The sequence below is a fragment of the Mus pahari genome, chromosome 1, assembly GCF_900095145.1.
Source record: "Mus pahari chromosome 1, PAHARI_EIJ_v1.1, whole genome shotgun sequence".
Classification (NCBI taxonomy): Eukaryota; Metazoa; Chordata; class Mammalia; order Rodentia; family Muridae; genus Mus; species Mus pahari.
This window is the reverse complement of record NC_034590.1, coordinates 37,961,476-37,976,781: the sequence shown is the minus strand read 5'-3', so window position 1 is coordinate 37,976,781 and position 15,306 is coordinate 37,961,476. Positions and strand designations below refer to the sequence as shown.

General features: G+C 44.2%; 2 protein-coding genes across 2 annotated transcripts in view; both read right to left on the bottom strand.

Annotated features, from left to right (window-relative positions):
• Selenos (selenoprotein S) overlaps positions 1 to 4,969 on the bottom strand; it is a 10,784-nt gene extending 5,815 nt beyond the window's left edge. Inside the window, exons 1-3 of the mRNA XM_021207630.1 lie at positions 4,839 to 4,969; positions 4,177 to 4,311; positions 1,173 to 1,279 (exon numbers count right to left, since the gene is read on the bottom strand). Of these exons, the coding sequence (XP_021063289.1) occupies positions 1,173 to 1,279; positions 4,177 to 4,311; positions 4,839 to 4,914 (318 nt within the window). The 5' untranslated portion in view covers positions 4,915 to 4,969. The remainder of the gene's footprint in view (positions 1 to 1,172; positions 1,280 to 4,176; positions 4,312 to 4,838) is intronic.
• A 4,784-nt stretch (positions 4,970 to 9,753) lies between these two features.
• Snrpa1 (small nuclear ribonucleoprotein polypeptide A') overlaps positions 9,754 to 15,306 on the bottom strand; it is a 17,454-nt gene continuing 11,901 nt past the window's right edge. The window contains exons 4-9 of the mRNA XM_029531371.1: positions 14,547 to 14,593; positions 14,284 to 14,386; positions 13,615 to 13,694; positions 13,151 to 13,226; positions 12,477 to 12,570; positions 9,754 to 10,018 (exon numbers count right to left, since the gene is read on the bottom strand). Coding sequence (XP_029387231.1) covers positions 9,960 to 10,018; positions 12,477 to 12,570; positions 13,151 to 13,226; positions 13,615 to 13,694; positions 14,284 to 14,386; positions 14,547 to 14,593 — 459 coding nt within the window. The 3' untranslated portion in view covers positions 9,754 to 9,959. The remainder of the gene's footprint in view (positions 10,019 to 12,476; positions 12,571 to 13,150; positions 13,227 to 13,614; positions 13,695 to 14,283; positions 14,387 to 14,546; positions 14,594 to 15,306) is intronic.

The window sequence follows — 15,306 nt, the reverse complement described above, 5'->3', positions numbered from 1 at the left end:
CCCTGGCTGTCCTGGAACTCACTTGGTAGACCAGGCTGGCCTCGAACTCAGAAATCCACCTGCCTCTGCCTCCCAAGTGCTGGGATTAAAGGCCTGCGCCACCAGGCCCGGCATAAGTCCCTTTCTTGTGCTGGAAGAATCAGTAACACAAGTGAGACTATAATAATATGACCAAATTCTCTGGTGCCTCAAAGCTGGCAGACGGTTCTTTCTGTGCAGATGAGACAGGCTCTGGAAACTTCTGGACTGAAACTAAAAAGCAGTCACTTTAATGAGAGATCAGCTCCATGCTGGTGTGCAAGTGTGATCTTAATGAAAGGTCACCCACAGGCTCCTGCATCTGCACACTTGGCCTCCAGTTGTGGCAATGTTTGGGAATGCCATGGAACCTCTGGGAGGGACAGCTTGCTGGGGAAAGCATGTGGGTTTTGAGGCTTTATAGCCCGGCTCTATTTCCTATCCTCCCTGCTGCTGTATGAGGATGAAATGGCGTCAGTCTGCTTCCTGCTGCCATGACAGACTGTGCCCTCCCCTGGGGACTGTATCCCCCTCCCCCAGCTGCTTCTGTCACTCCATCACTGACTCGCACTCTGACCCCTCTGAGTCACCCCGCTGATCAAGCAATCCTTGCTCCTTCTGGTCCACACCGCCACCAACACAGTCTTCATCTAAGCCTTATCCCACCGTTTCTTGGCTCTTCTGAAACCCACTGTAGTGTGCTCGACCACCCCTAAACCAGGTCACAGGCAGTACACAACTTCACTCAAAGCCTGTAATCCCAGCACGTAAAACAAACAAAAGATACACTTTTCTTCAAGAGTATTTCTCCCTTGACAATTCAAAATTGTACAAAGCAAACATGATGACCAACAGTAAACTAAGGGAAATTACTCTTCATAACCACCCAAGACACGTACTCGCTCGCTCACACACACCGTCTTCACGTCTGTCTTTCACTGCAGTAATGTATTCACACAACTATTCCCACTAGCATACTTTTCTCTGTATCGCCAATGTAAACACAGTAGACTCTGAAATGCATCTTGAATTTAATGAGACAGGATCCTGCTCTATAAGCTTACGAATAAACCTGATAGACCTTCTTTAGCACGCTCAAGGTCCTGGAAAAACAAAAAGATCCAATAAATGTATTAAGTCAACCCAGTTCATACCTGTCTTAGTTTTTCCTTATGTTTTTCAACTTGGGCATTTAGATCTTCCTGCATTCTCAAACGAGCAGCTGCTAAAGCCTCTTGTCGCTTAACAACAACATCAGGTTCTAAAATAGAAAAACAATTAGGGATGAGTCCATATGAAATAGCTTATAGAGAGAGGTTCAAGTGTCAGGAAACCACAACAAAGCATCCCCTTGTATACTCACGGCAGAGCACTAAGCGCTCTGACGGACGGCCGCCATGGTGAGTGAGATTCCACTGTACAAGGTGGCCCTCTCACTTGCACCTGACCAGCATTCCACAAAGCAAAGCGGAAGCTTTTGCATCTCTGTCCATCACCTGATCAGCCCAGGTCGATGAGAAGAGGTGTAAGGCTGTTCTTCCAGGGATCCTGAGTTCAATTCCCAGCACCCACACGGTGGCTCACAAATATCTGTAAGGGGATCTGATGACCTCTTCTGGCTTGCGGATATATAAGCATTAAATAAATTAATCATATATTAAATAAAAAAAGAATCTGATTGTCCCAGTTTAACTCACTTTTGGTCGAGACAGGATCCTGTGTAACCTCGACTGGCCTCAAACTCACTATGTAGCACAGAATGACTTTGAACTCCTGATCCTCCTGCATCCACGTTTCCGTGCAGGACTATAAAAGTCTGCTACCACACCCGCTTTTACTTGGTACTGGAGATCAAATGCTATGTCTTGTGTATGCTAGTCAAGCACTCTACAAACTGGGCCCCCAGCCCCAGTACCCTACCCCAGTCTACTAGAATTTTTTTTTTTTTTTTTTTTAGAACAGGGCCTCACTATGTAGCTCTGGCTGACCTAGAACTCTATGCAGGCTGGGCTGACCCCAAACTCATACAGATCTGCCTTCCTCTGCCTCCTGAATATAGATATTAAAGGTGTGTGCCCCACACCCAGACCTACTTTACTTTCTACCTAGTTGTAAATCTACCCCAGTCTCAGGACTCTAGTAATCAGGTGAATGGTGATCTATATCTAAGTTATACTGCAATATAAACCAATATTTCTTTAGGATACACACACATAGGACAAAATGGCTGCCCTTTGAGATTTCTTTAAACAACCAAATGATAAGTGGAAATCAGGTCTGATGAGGTCAGTGAAAAATCAAAATGAAGTGCATGTAAAACCGAACACCGGAGATGGGGGAGGGGCGGCACAGCGTCTCGAAGGAAGGGAGGGAGGGAGGGAGAGATAGAACCTAACACTGAGTTTCTGGTCACTCACAATAAATAATTCTAGAGAGGTTCACTGGGGGGTGTCACTGGAGCACAAAGAAAAGGGTGACATTTTCATTTTAATCCCCTCTAAATTAAGACCCACTAAATGGCCCAGCCACAGCTAATGAGAACAGTGAAAGTCACAAAGCTAGCGCAGCTGCTTGACCACTATGTACCACGGCTGAGCAGAGCGATACAATCGCTGTCACACGGTCTTCTGCTTCTGGTCTTAATCTCCGTGTGCTCCATGCTTGGGGATACTGGACTGACAGGAAGTTCATGACTCTTTTATGCCTTCTCCCAGGAGGAAAGCATCTAATTGTTCCCAGGGGAGTCCTAAGCATACCACCCACCCCGCTTTTAGGGAGATATCCTTATCTGGCCCTACTTGAGGGTCTTCCTTAGGCCCGGAGGTTGTGTCTCAAATAAAGACACCAGAGATCGCCTCGTGAAGCTCAGGCTCCAAGGTATCCTTGAATCACGCACGTGCCTCTTCATTTACTCAGGACAAGATAACTAGAACAAGGTAAACTTAAAAGAGAAATAAGACTCCGTGGGCTGGAGAAGGTGGCAGCAGATCAATCAGGTTAAAGTCTCTTCCTCCTCGTCACTCAGGGGACTACGTGGCATATATAAGATTGGGGGTCACAGGGTATGCCCCTCCAGGAAAAAGTTACAACAACAAGCCGGCTTGAGTTATCTCTGCCCTACATGGGGGTTTATACTCGTGGACAAAGAATGGTGTAGACAAATGATAAAAGAATGAGGGATTAAGACCTCCCCTAGAAAAATTAGTCTGTGCAGGGCCACTGTTGTGTCCTATGGCCAAGGAATAAAAGAATACCAAGATCAGACATAAAAATAAATTCCACAGAGATAAAAACATTGTATTATGTCCAAAATTGAATAATAACTGTAGCAGTTCTGGCCTGAAGATTTTCCTTGGGCCTAATGACAATTAGCACTCTGACCATCAAAAGTTGATTAAATGAACTGTTCGGGATATGACAACCTACCCAGGCTGGCTTGGAGATTTTCTGTCTAGTGCCTTTGAAACCATGAGAGCTACCATCCTGAGAATGGACTGTCATGCTTTGGCAAAATATGCCTCTAGATTCTTAAAAAAAAGAATGGGCTATGGGGTTGATGAGGGAAAATGATTGTAAAAGATTAACTGTTCTGTCACGGTTTATCAATGATGACTAAACTTAAGACCATGAGGAAGCTAAAATACATCAGGGGACAAAAATATGATCCATGAATCCATCCCTGTCTACTGAGTTCTGTATAGATAAAACACCATCAGGCATGGTGGCGCACGCCTTTAACCCCGGCACTTGGGAGGCAGAGGCAGGTGGATTTCTGAGTTCTAGGACAGCCTGGTCTACAGAGTGAGTTCCAGGACAGCCAGGGCTATAAAAAAAAAAAACAAACCCTGCCTCAAAAAAACAAAACAAAACAAAAAAAGAAGCACCCCGACTTCCAGTCAGTCAGGCTACAAGATTCCCAGGACCCCGTGCCTGACTCCCTCCTCCCCTTTGACACTCCTTGTTTCCTCCACAGGACCTGGCCATCTGGAGGGACTGGTCCTCATCCACCGAACAAGATGTGCATTGAGTATGCTATACACCATCGCGGAGTCTTTGCATATCAATAAAAATCTTTCACAACCCAAACTCAAAGGCATGTTCTGCCGCCACCCAGTAAGTAAATGACAGGTGCCTTCATTTCTACCATATGGCACTAACCCAAGACAGGATCGGCTTGGTTCAGCTGCCTCTGCCTCAAAGCCCTCAGTCGGAGGGCGAGCTTCTGGATGACAATGTAGAGAAGGATGCAGCTGAAGAGGATGTACCAGCCATAGCTGGCCAGCAGGGAGCCCACTGAAAAAAAGAAACCAGTTTCAGAAATGGAAATAGCATTTTTTTTTTCAATAATACTCTACAATAATAGTCATAGGTCCTTCTTTCAGAACCTTCACAGTCTAGCTGGAAACGGACTCCTAAGAAGCGAATCGCTGGGTACAGAAACTTCTCAACTACAAGGGGACTCGGGAGAAGCCCAGGGGGTGCAGAGCCCAGCAGCTAGGTTCTGAAGGACTAACGGGGACGTGACTATCTGATTCAGGAAAGCAAAGGCCATCCAGACTCCGTGAGTTACACTTTGTTAAGGAGTGAGACAACAGTGTGTGAGTGCCCGGCACAGTGAAACGCCGGGCGGAGGACTCCACTGCAAAAGGAAGATGTTAAAAGGACGCCAGTGAGCCAAGTCCGCGAGCGCCCGCCCAGCTAGGGCGACTTCGAGAAAGCCGAGCTCCGACCCAGCAAGCAGGCCCGGCCAGTCCGCGGCGTTAACGCCGAGCCTCCCGGAGGCCGACCCACCGAGCATGGCGGCACCCGCTGCCCCTGACCTGTGACGTGCAGGAATCGCAGGCTCTCGGTCTCCAGCGCCGGTCGCGCGGACAGAAGCTCCTCATCGCGATCCATGGCGACCACCGCCGCCACAACCAACCACTAGTCCGCTGCTCCTCTCTGCTCTGCGCTTCCGGTTCGGCCTATGTACACGTGGCGCTCACGGCCGAGGCGGTACTGACCTATCGTGGCTCGACCTGCCTCGACGCGCGACCAATCACAGAGGGGGTGTGACCAGAGGGCGGGGCTGGAGATTGCCCGGGCGGAAGCGCGTTTGACTTTCAGGGAGGAGCTCGCAGCTCACCTCAGCATAGCTCGGAGAACCGATCTTGCACGAATATTTTTACAGACCTTGTACTTGATACTGATTGGACATTGAGGCTCAAGAGATTTGAAACCTCCTGGGGATGAGATTTGAGTCCCGCCCTTGTCACCGGACCCTGAGGGCTTGCAGCTTAGATCCCCCTCCCCCAAACGTGCGCAAAGCGATCTACTTAGAATTCCTTTCTTCTGAACCAGTCTCAAGGGAAGGAATTAATATCGTAATGACTCCAACTTAGGCTCTTATGTGTCACATTACCACAGTTTTTGTAATGCTTCTCTGCAACATACTAGGAACGCAATAAAGGAGATAGCTGCGGTTTGAAGTGGAACTGATGGAATCAAGTTTCCATAGATTAATGGGATTAAGAAGGTGAGAACTCTGTGGTGTTTAAAAGTGGGACCTTTGGGAAACTACTATATGAGGTCAATGTGGGTTTCCCAGAGAAAAAGAGATTTCTATGCACCATATCATGAGATGACACAGCCTGAGGAGCCTGATGGAATCTATACGGTGCTGCACCAAGCTGGTGGACTTTGAATCTCCAAAATGGAAATAAAGCTCACTGTGTCATAAAAATTAGTCTAAGTATCTTGTTACAGTAATAAGCTAATGCAGCGACTCCATCTGATGGACGGATATGCTTGGGACATGGGAGAGAAAGCCTGGAATCACTTCACATTATCAACCACCTTGAAAATAGACTTTGATGACTGGATATTATCAGCTAAAGATGTGAAGTTAGCCATGAATTTGCTGATTTTTTTTTTCAGACACAACATGGCTTTTTAAAAATTTTGCTGAATTTCTAAAGTTTTATGTTCTTAATAATTTTCTCAGTGGTAATAAAATGATCAGTTTAAATTTTTTTGGTACTGATGACTGCCACCCCACCTCTGAGCCACACCCATTTGAACCCTCTCTCTTTGCTTAAGGTGATTTCTCACTTACCTTGGCTTCATCATACAGATGCAAAAGAAACATCTGGTTATGAGGGAGGAGGTTGCTCATTTGCCTGTTTATCCAGTCCCTTAACATCTGTAATCATGATGATGAAATAAGTAGTAATGTTTAGTTTCATTAAAAGACAAGGTGGAGGGGAAATGTTGGACAGTGGTGGTACACACCTTCAATCCCAGTGCTCAGCAGGCAGACACAGGTGAGTTTCTGAGTTTGAGGCTCAGGACAGTGAGGGCTACATGGAGAAACCTTGCCTTAAAAGCTTTTAATCCCAGCACACTGGATAAGAGGGGTTAGTTTCATTAAAAGAGGTACTGGCTCACACCTTTAATCCCAGCACTCAGGAGGCAGAGGATGGCAGATCCCTGAGTTAGGGGCCAGCTCTGTTTACAGGGTGAGTTCCAGGACAGCCAGGGCTACACAGAGATGCCATCTTAAAAAACCAAAACCAATAAAAAGGGAGGTGAATGGATATGATCAAAGTACATGATACACAGATATAACAGTGTAATAATGAAATCATTATTTTACACAGACTACCCACACAACAGGAATCTCTTCCACTTGGAATTTTGTAATCTAACATGGAAACTAGCAATTCAGAAAGATAACACGTTAAAATATACAAAATAGGAGTAGGAATGTATCTCAATTGGCCAGGTGCTTCCTTGCCTAGCATGTATAAAATTCTAGGTGTAAAGCCCGTCACTGCACAAACCGAGTATGTGGCAAATGCCTCTAATCCCAGCATTTGTGAGATGGTGGTAGGAGGATCAGGAATTCAGAGTCATCTTTGATGTCAATAGGAAGGCCACACTGGGCAGTGTAAGCCTGCCTCAAAAACCAAAACCAAAACCGTGGAAGACAAAGGCAGGAGGATCTCTGTAGTTAGTTAGCCCCTTCTCAAAACAGCAAAGCCAAATTTAAAAACAGACACAGACACCCAACAATAACTTTGTTTACAAACCCAGTGTACATACTTAGATACACAGTATCACATTCAACTACAATTTAAGGTATTTTGAATTGAGTGCATGGATTTTAGGGTTTAATCTCAGTTCCCACAGTCCTGCGCCTACTTCTCAGGTGGGATGCCATCTGAAGGACAAAGAAGGCTAATAGGTGTGTGTGTGTGTACAATTAAAATAATTATGGGCATATAATGAAGTCCATTACTATATATAATTAATATAGGGTAATAAAAGCATTAAAAATAAAGAGCAGAGTCAATAGGAAAGGAAACAGATGGTGTTTCCTGCTGGCAAACGGCCAAAATTGCTGTTTTCCAATATAACAAGCAATTACACAGGATGAAGGGTGTGGGGAGCTCAAGGGCTCAGAGAAGGCAATAAAATGCCAGTCCTGCTCAAGCAGTAAGGACTTGCCACTTTCCAGGAATGCTCTCATGTGCCTGAATATAAGTGTACCTCACCTTCAGTGCCCATGGAGGCCAGAAGAGGGTGTTAGCTTCCCTGGAACTGTTACAGAAGGTTGTGATCTGCCATGTTAGTGCTGAGAACCAAACCCAGGTCCTCTGGGAGAAGTCCTATGAACACTGAGCCGTCTCTACAACTCCAGCTCCTGTGTGTGCACATATATGTATGTAGGCACATGTATGGAGAGATCAGTTCTGTCCTGTCCATTCCAGGGATCAACCTTCAGCTAGTCAGTCTTGTTAATCATATCCATTAATTTAATTAGGGCAAGCTTCAAAAGTAGGGCATTTACCTGTTATACAAATGCTAGAGAAAAAACATTCAAGGTCAGGTGAGGAGACACCTGTAATCTCAGCTGGTGGGATGTGGAGGTAGGATTAGGAGTTCAGGCCAGTTTCTGCTATGTGCCTGGGCTACATGAGACCACCAAGTCAGCATAGTCCCACCTACCCATTCTTGCAAGTGTTGCATGACTATCAGGTGATACAAACTTCTGCCGTAACAGGACTAATATTAGCCTGAATGAAATTCATACTTTACAAAACTATTCCCTGAAAATGTTAGGCTCCAGGAAAAACACGGATTGAAGGTTCAAATGACCGTAACTCATCAGTTATCTGGGTCCTGAGACACATAAGAAAGGAAACCTCATTTGCCTCTAGCCAGCTTTGCAAAGTCCTTGACTGGGACAATGGCATGCATGATGGAATGGTGTCCTGTTTTTCTCACCTACCCCAAATACTAAACCATCTAGTGCCAACACAGTTTCAGTCCAGACTAATTCAGTGCATGTCCAGGTCAGGGTATCAAAGTTAAGCTACTTTTAGTAAAAAAATGTGCAATTATAAAGCAACCACTAGCTTGTCATAACTGGGATTGTTGACCAAGACATCTCATCTAGTCAGAGGACTCATAAATGAAGCAATGGAAAACAGGAAATCTGTTTTTGCTTTGGTATTGGGGATCTTGTAGTCTTAGGAAGACTGCCAGCAAGCCACATCCCTAGCCAAAAGAAGCAAGTACTCTTGTAAGCAACAAGGGCTGTGCATTCACAGAAGGACTATGGGAGTAGTACAGGTAGCCTCACTGGAGATGTTGAAAACCAGACTCCAGGCCAGCATGAGAGAGAACTGAATTTAAGGCTGGGGCTCAGCAGAAGCCACTGTTCCTCCATTCTTTTCAAACAGACTCTTGAGAGCCACAGTTCCTCTGTATCTTAGGCAGCTGGCATTTGCCTCTATGAGAACAGTATGTTACCAGCAATTACCAAAAAGCATCCAGAGACAACCTAACATGCTTGTCACATTCAGAATCATCGAAGGAGTTTCAACACTGTAACCAGGGCTGGAAGGATGGCTTAGCAGGTAAGAATTCTTGCTATGCAAGCCCAAATACCTGAGTTCAAATTCCTACAACCCAGGTAAAAGGATGGGTCTGTCTACACCCATGCCTGCAACCCAATACTGTGGGGCAGAGGTAGGAGGACTGCTGGGACTTGCTGGCTGCAAGTGAGAGGCTCAGTGGGAGGCACTGTTCTCAAGGCAACAGGCAGAGTAGGGAAACTGAGGCACTGGTATTTAACAACAAAATCTTCCCTAGATTAGGAATACAGTAAGAAGCCTAGCTGCTGAGAAAAACATGCCTTAACCTGCCCCACAGAGAAACCATGACCCCTGTGCCTCTGTCCCAGAGGCTGGAAGATTATTTTTGCTCATGTTAAAGCACCAACAAGCAAAAGTCTCATTTTCTTTCTTTCTTTTTTTTTTTTAAAAGATTTATTTATTTATTATATGTAAGTACACTGTAGCTGTCTTCAGATACTCCAGAAGAGGGCGTCAGATCTTGTTAAGGATGGTTATGAGCCACCATGTGGTTGCTGGGATTTGAACTCAGGACCTTCAGAAGAGCAGTCGGGTGCTCTTACCCACTGAGCCATCTCACCAGCACCCAAGTCTCATTTTCTATTTAAAACTTTTCAAATCATTTTAAATTAATTTGTGAGATGCTCATGTATGTTGATTAAAAAGGTCAAAGAATGCCTATCTGTCTAGTCTTCAAGCCTTCCTGCCTTACCTTTATGAAGAATCTGTAACATTTCATGAGTGGGAATAATGTCTATTCCGGAACACCACTCTCTCCAACTTCTAACTTAAACATTCCCTTACATCTCACTGCAGACACACAGCACACAGTCAGTCCGGCAGCACAGTAAGTCGCCTTTATTTAACCATTTGTAGAAAACTGGCATTGCTTTTTCAAGGTTCATATTAAAAATTATCAGCAGTAGTTCTGAACATTCAGCAAAGCTGAGATTCCATGTTGCTGATACAAGCAAGGTTGTTACTCCATGCTCAAAATGCAAGACTTGTCCCAAGAGAGCTTATCAGAGCATCTGGCAGAGCTCAGGACCCATTTGTGACCGTGTCATCTTCCAGCTCTTCTTCACCCTCATCACTTGGCCCTGAAAGAACACAGATCAAGTTATGTAAGTTTTGTATTATCTGTTCACTCACATACACATTGATTAAAAAATGAATATACATCAACATGCACACACATGCACACACGTGCACACATGGTTGTTGTGTTCCATGATTTGTGGCAGATCTCTGAGTTTGAATCGAGCCTGGTGATAGTGAGTTCCAGAACAGCCAGGGCTATGTAGAGAGATCTTGTCTCAAACTGTGAGTGCACACAGCACACAGGCACAAGCACGCACACACACACACACACACACACCACACCCCCCCAAAAGTTTTGCCTTACTCCAATGTTTAGGGAAACTACTGACAAGTCTATTACTTGGAAGCAAACAGCAGATACAAGTTACCCAGCTTGCATTGCTATAGTGGCAGCTTCTTACAGACAGCTCACAAAGTGAGGCTGAAATTTTTTCTAGGAGTCCTTCCCATTCTCCCCTGCAGCCCTCAACTCTACCTTGTACTCTGAATGTATCTTAGAAAAACTCCTCTACTGTGTTTTGTACACCTTTCAAATACTGAGTTGTTTCATGATTCATTAGCATTCCCACTGATCTCCCCAGAAAGGTTGTAACATTATACTGGCCAACCTATATTTTCTTTAACTGTCTTTCCAGTAACAGTGAAGCCTGAACCCAGGGCCTCGTGCACGTTAGGTAGTGCTCTACCAGATTTAAATCCCCAGTTCAAGTTTTCCAAATTTTAATTTCTGCTTAAAATCTTCAGTTTTATCAGGTATTAAACAGTCTGGTGCTGGGAACTGAACTCAAGGACTTAAATATGGTATTTATTACTGAGCTCTGTCTTCAGCACTACAGAAATCACTTCTACCCTTCACCTGGGACACTGACAGAACGGCATCTATTCACTGGGAGTGGGAGCAGGGAAGAACGCATCGAATCCCATGACTCTTGGTCTTGCCGAGCACTAGCAGGTTTTACCATCACTGCAGATGCTACTCAATGCAAAGAGCAAACATCTTGGAGTTACTACATAAATAATTCTACCTTACATGTCCCCAGGGGCCCAGAGACCACAGAGTACCACAGTTCTTAAAAATATCTCATACACTCTCCCTGATGAGCCACTGACAACTGATAGCTGCTGACGTAGGAAGAGCCATTTTCTTCAGCAAGATACTCACTGTAGGTTGCCCTTGCTCCAGCCAACACTCCTACCCCGTGCTCATGCAATCAACTGACTAAACTCAGTGGGTCACAAAAACTAAAAAAACAAAACAGCTCAAAGATAATGACCCTTGGCTAGCTGTCAAGGTGGTCATCCCAGGGATGCACATACCCAAATTTGTACTTTGTTTACTTTATTTGAATAGTGTATCTCTAGTGCTCAACGTGATGACACAAATTTAGTATTCAAACAAAAGACTAGCTAACACCCAGCAAACACAGTGGTCCTCCTGCAAACCTTTAATGACAGTACTTATCTGAAACTTAAAGATGTAGATATTTACCTTAAATGATGAAACCTGCCCAAGGACAGTACTAGTCAAGCTCTTTATTTTATTTTTAGATATTTTAATTACATTTCAAATGTTATCCCCTTTCCTGGTTTCCCTTCCGAAAACCCTCTATCCCCCTGCTCACCGACCCACCCTCTCCCGCTTCCTGGCCCTGGCGTCCCCTTGCACTGGGGCACAGAGCCTTCACCGGACCAGGGCTCTCCTCCCATTGAGGCCCTGTCAGGCTCTTTATCCAGCCTGTGCTGACCCACTGAATTACATATACAGCAACACCTTGCTTTGCAGGGATTATGTTCTAAAATTTTCATCACTGGAGACTTTGTTATTTTGTGAAGGTGAACATGACAGGGTGCACACTTGCTCAAACCTAAATGGTAGAAGCTATTAACCTACCTGGTGAAGGCAAGTCTTTTTCTAATCTATGAACCTAGACAACATGTCACTGTTCTCAATAATGCATAGAGCTGAAAAAGAGGTTAAGTACCCCTGCATCTATACATATCTAAACACAGAAAACATACAGTAAAAACAGCAGGCAGAGGGGTTTTGAAGCTGTTAGCCTATAGGATCACCACTGTAGATGCAGCGTATCAGCCCACCAAAATGTCCATTATATAGTATGTGACTTAGAAGTTCACACAGTCACCTGTAGAACTTAGTTCTGTCCATATGTTTTGCTACAACTTGTAAAGATCGAATAAATATCCCAGTGGCTTAACTCTCTTTATGGACCCTCCCTGCCTCCTTCCTTTGTTCTTCTTTTTTTGAAAAAGGGTCTTGTGTAGCCCAAGCTGGTCTCAAACTTGTTTTGTAGTCAAGAATGCCCTTCAACTTCTGACCCTCTCGGCTTTACCTCCTGAATACGGGGATTATGGGCCTGTATCACCATGCCAGTCAGGTAGGACTGTGTAGTCCCTCTGAGTGTGATGTTTTACAAGTACAGACAACAGTTTTCTGACCTGATCTCCGCTCTCTGCCAGGTATCTGGCCAGACTGCAGCAAGCCCTTCAGCCTCTCAACTTCAGCCAGCGTCGACGCGTTTGCTATGGCGTTCTAGAAGACACAGGAGAGCGGAGATGGATGAGGACAAGCACTACAGAAATCCCGAGCAACTTTCCCATACAATGTCCAGCACACAGTTCCGTGTCAGGGAAGATTTCATTGGCACATTACAAATCAACCTAGAGAACAGGCTGTTAGTTTCCATAGTTAGGAGGAGATTCAGGCTCTTATAAAGGAGAAGAAGCAATCATTTCACATGCCCTTTAAAAAGCTAAGTACCTGTCTGGAATCCTGTAAACGGACACTTTAGGATTTCCTACCTATATTCCAACCAGAACTGTCAGCTACCAAATCTTGGAAAGCAAAGAAACTAAAACAAACTCCCAGACTGCACACCAAGGTACTTAACTGCTCAAAGAAGTGAATGGGTCCTGGGGAAAAGAGAGGCATACAGATGCCTTCAACTACTTTATCAATTATTTCAAATCAAACGCTGCGCAAAGAGTAGTTTTAAGGAAGTTTTTTCCTGAACTAGAAACACCAACGTCCTAAGGACTACAAGAAGAGGGCTCTACAAGGCTCAGTACTAGGACACACCACTGTCGGCCTCACAACCCCAACACATCCTCACCTTGATTGCTTCCACATCCCCTGCAGATGGCCCACCTTTCTTTTTGTCAGTTGGCAAACCAGCACCTGGATTAAAACTGGGGAGGGAGAGTATAATTGTTACATTCTGACAGGTCAAGCTGCTTCTCTTACTTTCAAAAGCTTTTGAAAGTAATTCAACCAGTGTAGTATCTTATCTTTGTTAACAAACTGATACAAGAACTCTCTCCTTCAGAAACACCACCCAATTCATCTTTCTATAGAAAAGCAGGATGTTTAATATCACAATTAAGACTGTAAACCGAAATATATGCTCTGTTAACCAGGTAGAAATTTCCCATGATGTGCAGACCATAAGTGGTCAGGCATCATCATTCAAATGTAATACCACACTAACCACAGTTTTGGTTTAATTTTGTAGGAGGCAATCTGTCAGACAGTGTTTCTGAAGGTGAAGTAGAGTTAAGTTGGATATCCGTATCTTACGTTTTGCTTCTCCTGGCAATATCCTTTGCAAGCTGTGCACCCCGTTTGCCCTTGAACATTTTCTCTGCTTCCTGACGCTCCTACAGCAACACCACACACAGAGTTAATCAAAATAGGAATACCACATGCATTTAGATGCATTCCTCAGAAAACATGGAAGAGAATTCTTCTGAAGTATTCTGGGTTGGTAAAAACACTAAAAGCCAACTTTAAACAAGATGACACAGTGGTCCAACATTCTTGGGCAAATTCTCAAAAAGCTCCCTCTCCCAGTTTCAAAGAGACTCACAAGAGACTACAGAGAAGAAGCACTTCTAACATGGAAAGGCCATTCTAACAGGCAGAGCCGCTCACAGCAGGATTATAGTATACTCCCTGTTGGAAATACATCTAAGTAGACAATTCACTGTGTACTTTCAACTACAAAGTTTGGCCAACTTTGGAATGGCCAACAAAGCCCTGCCATAAGCTGCTAAGAAAACAAAACAAAACACTGAAAAAGAACCACCCCACAAAAACATTAACAAACAACCCTGACTAAATGTTTTCTTTCCCACAGGTTAAGTTTCAAAGTAACAACAAAATTGACTTATCACCCAAGTTTTAAAAACCTGGCAGTGAATGTAAAGGACAATTCTGGGACGCCTCACAGCAGTGCACAATACTCACTTTGAGTTTCACTTTCTGAAAGTCCAGTACTCTGACTTGTGGAACTCTATAAATCACATAAAGTCGATAATGCTTCTTATTGGTTACAGGGTTTCTTAGGATGCTGTAAGAAAAGGGACAGTTCCAATCTTACTCCATGTGAGGCAGGGGAGCCAGCATCGACTCTTCCCGCTTTACTGTCAGGAGTAACACACACCACCCAGGGGAGAACTGCGGGTGTTATTGCAGGACTATAGTCACATCATCACAAGTAATTTCCATACCTTAGGTATGTCAGTGATTTGAGAGATGCCAACGGGTCCAGATCACCCTATAAAGTAAGAGTCACAGTAAGGATGGGGCTGGCAGACACACTACTACTCTGACAGTCTGAGATGACAAAGCATCTTTGAAGCAAGTATCTGTACTTTTATTTATTTTTTTATTGCTCTGGCACCTATTCCATTATTAATACAACATAACTGCTTAAATATCTTCTACCTAATAAACTGATAAATATATTCTAGTTTCCTTAAGGTTTGGTAGTAACAACATCTGCTTCAACAGAAGACAAAAAGGTTTGATTATCAACAGTAATCTCAACATGGCTACTAAGCAGTGACTCAAACATGAAGCCAATGCCAACACCAGTGACTTACTTGGAGCAAGCTATTTACATAGCAACCTCAAGCCAAGATCTTGGTCTAATGTGGGGTTTTGTTTGAGACAGCATCTCCTATAGGCTGGGCTGGCCTTGAACTTGCTGTGTAGTCTAGGATGGTCTACAATCCTGATCCTCCCAAATGCAGGAATTATGGGTAAATGCTGCCACACCTGATGCAGAATGTCTTTTCTTGTTAGTATATCCCAAGTGGCCTTGGTATGTATTTATTGTCTTTGAAAAGATCCTGTCCACAACTGGCGGTTATCATGTAGAAGAATGAGAACTGATCCATTCTTATCTCCTTGTACAAAGCTCAAGTCTAAGTGGATCAAAGACCTCCACATAAAACCAGAGACACTGAAATTTATAGAGGAGAAAGT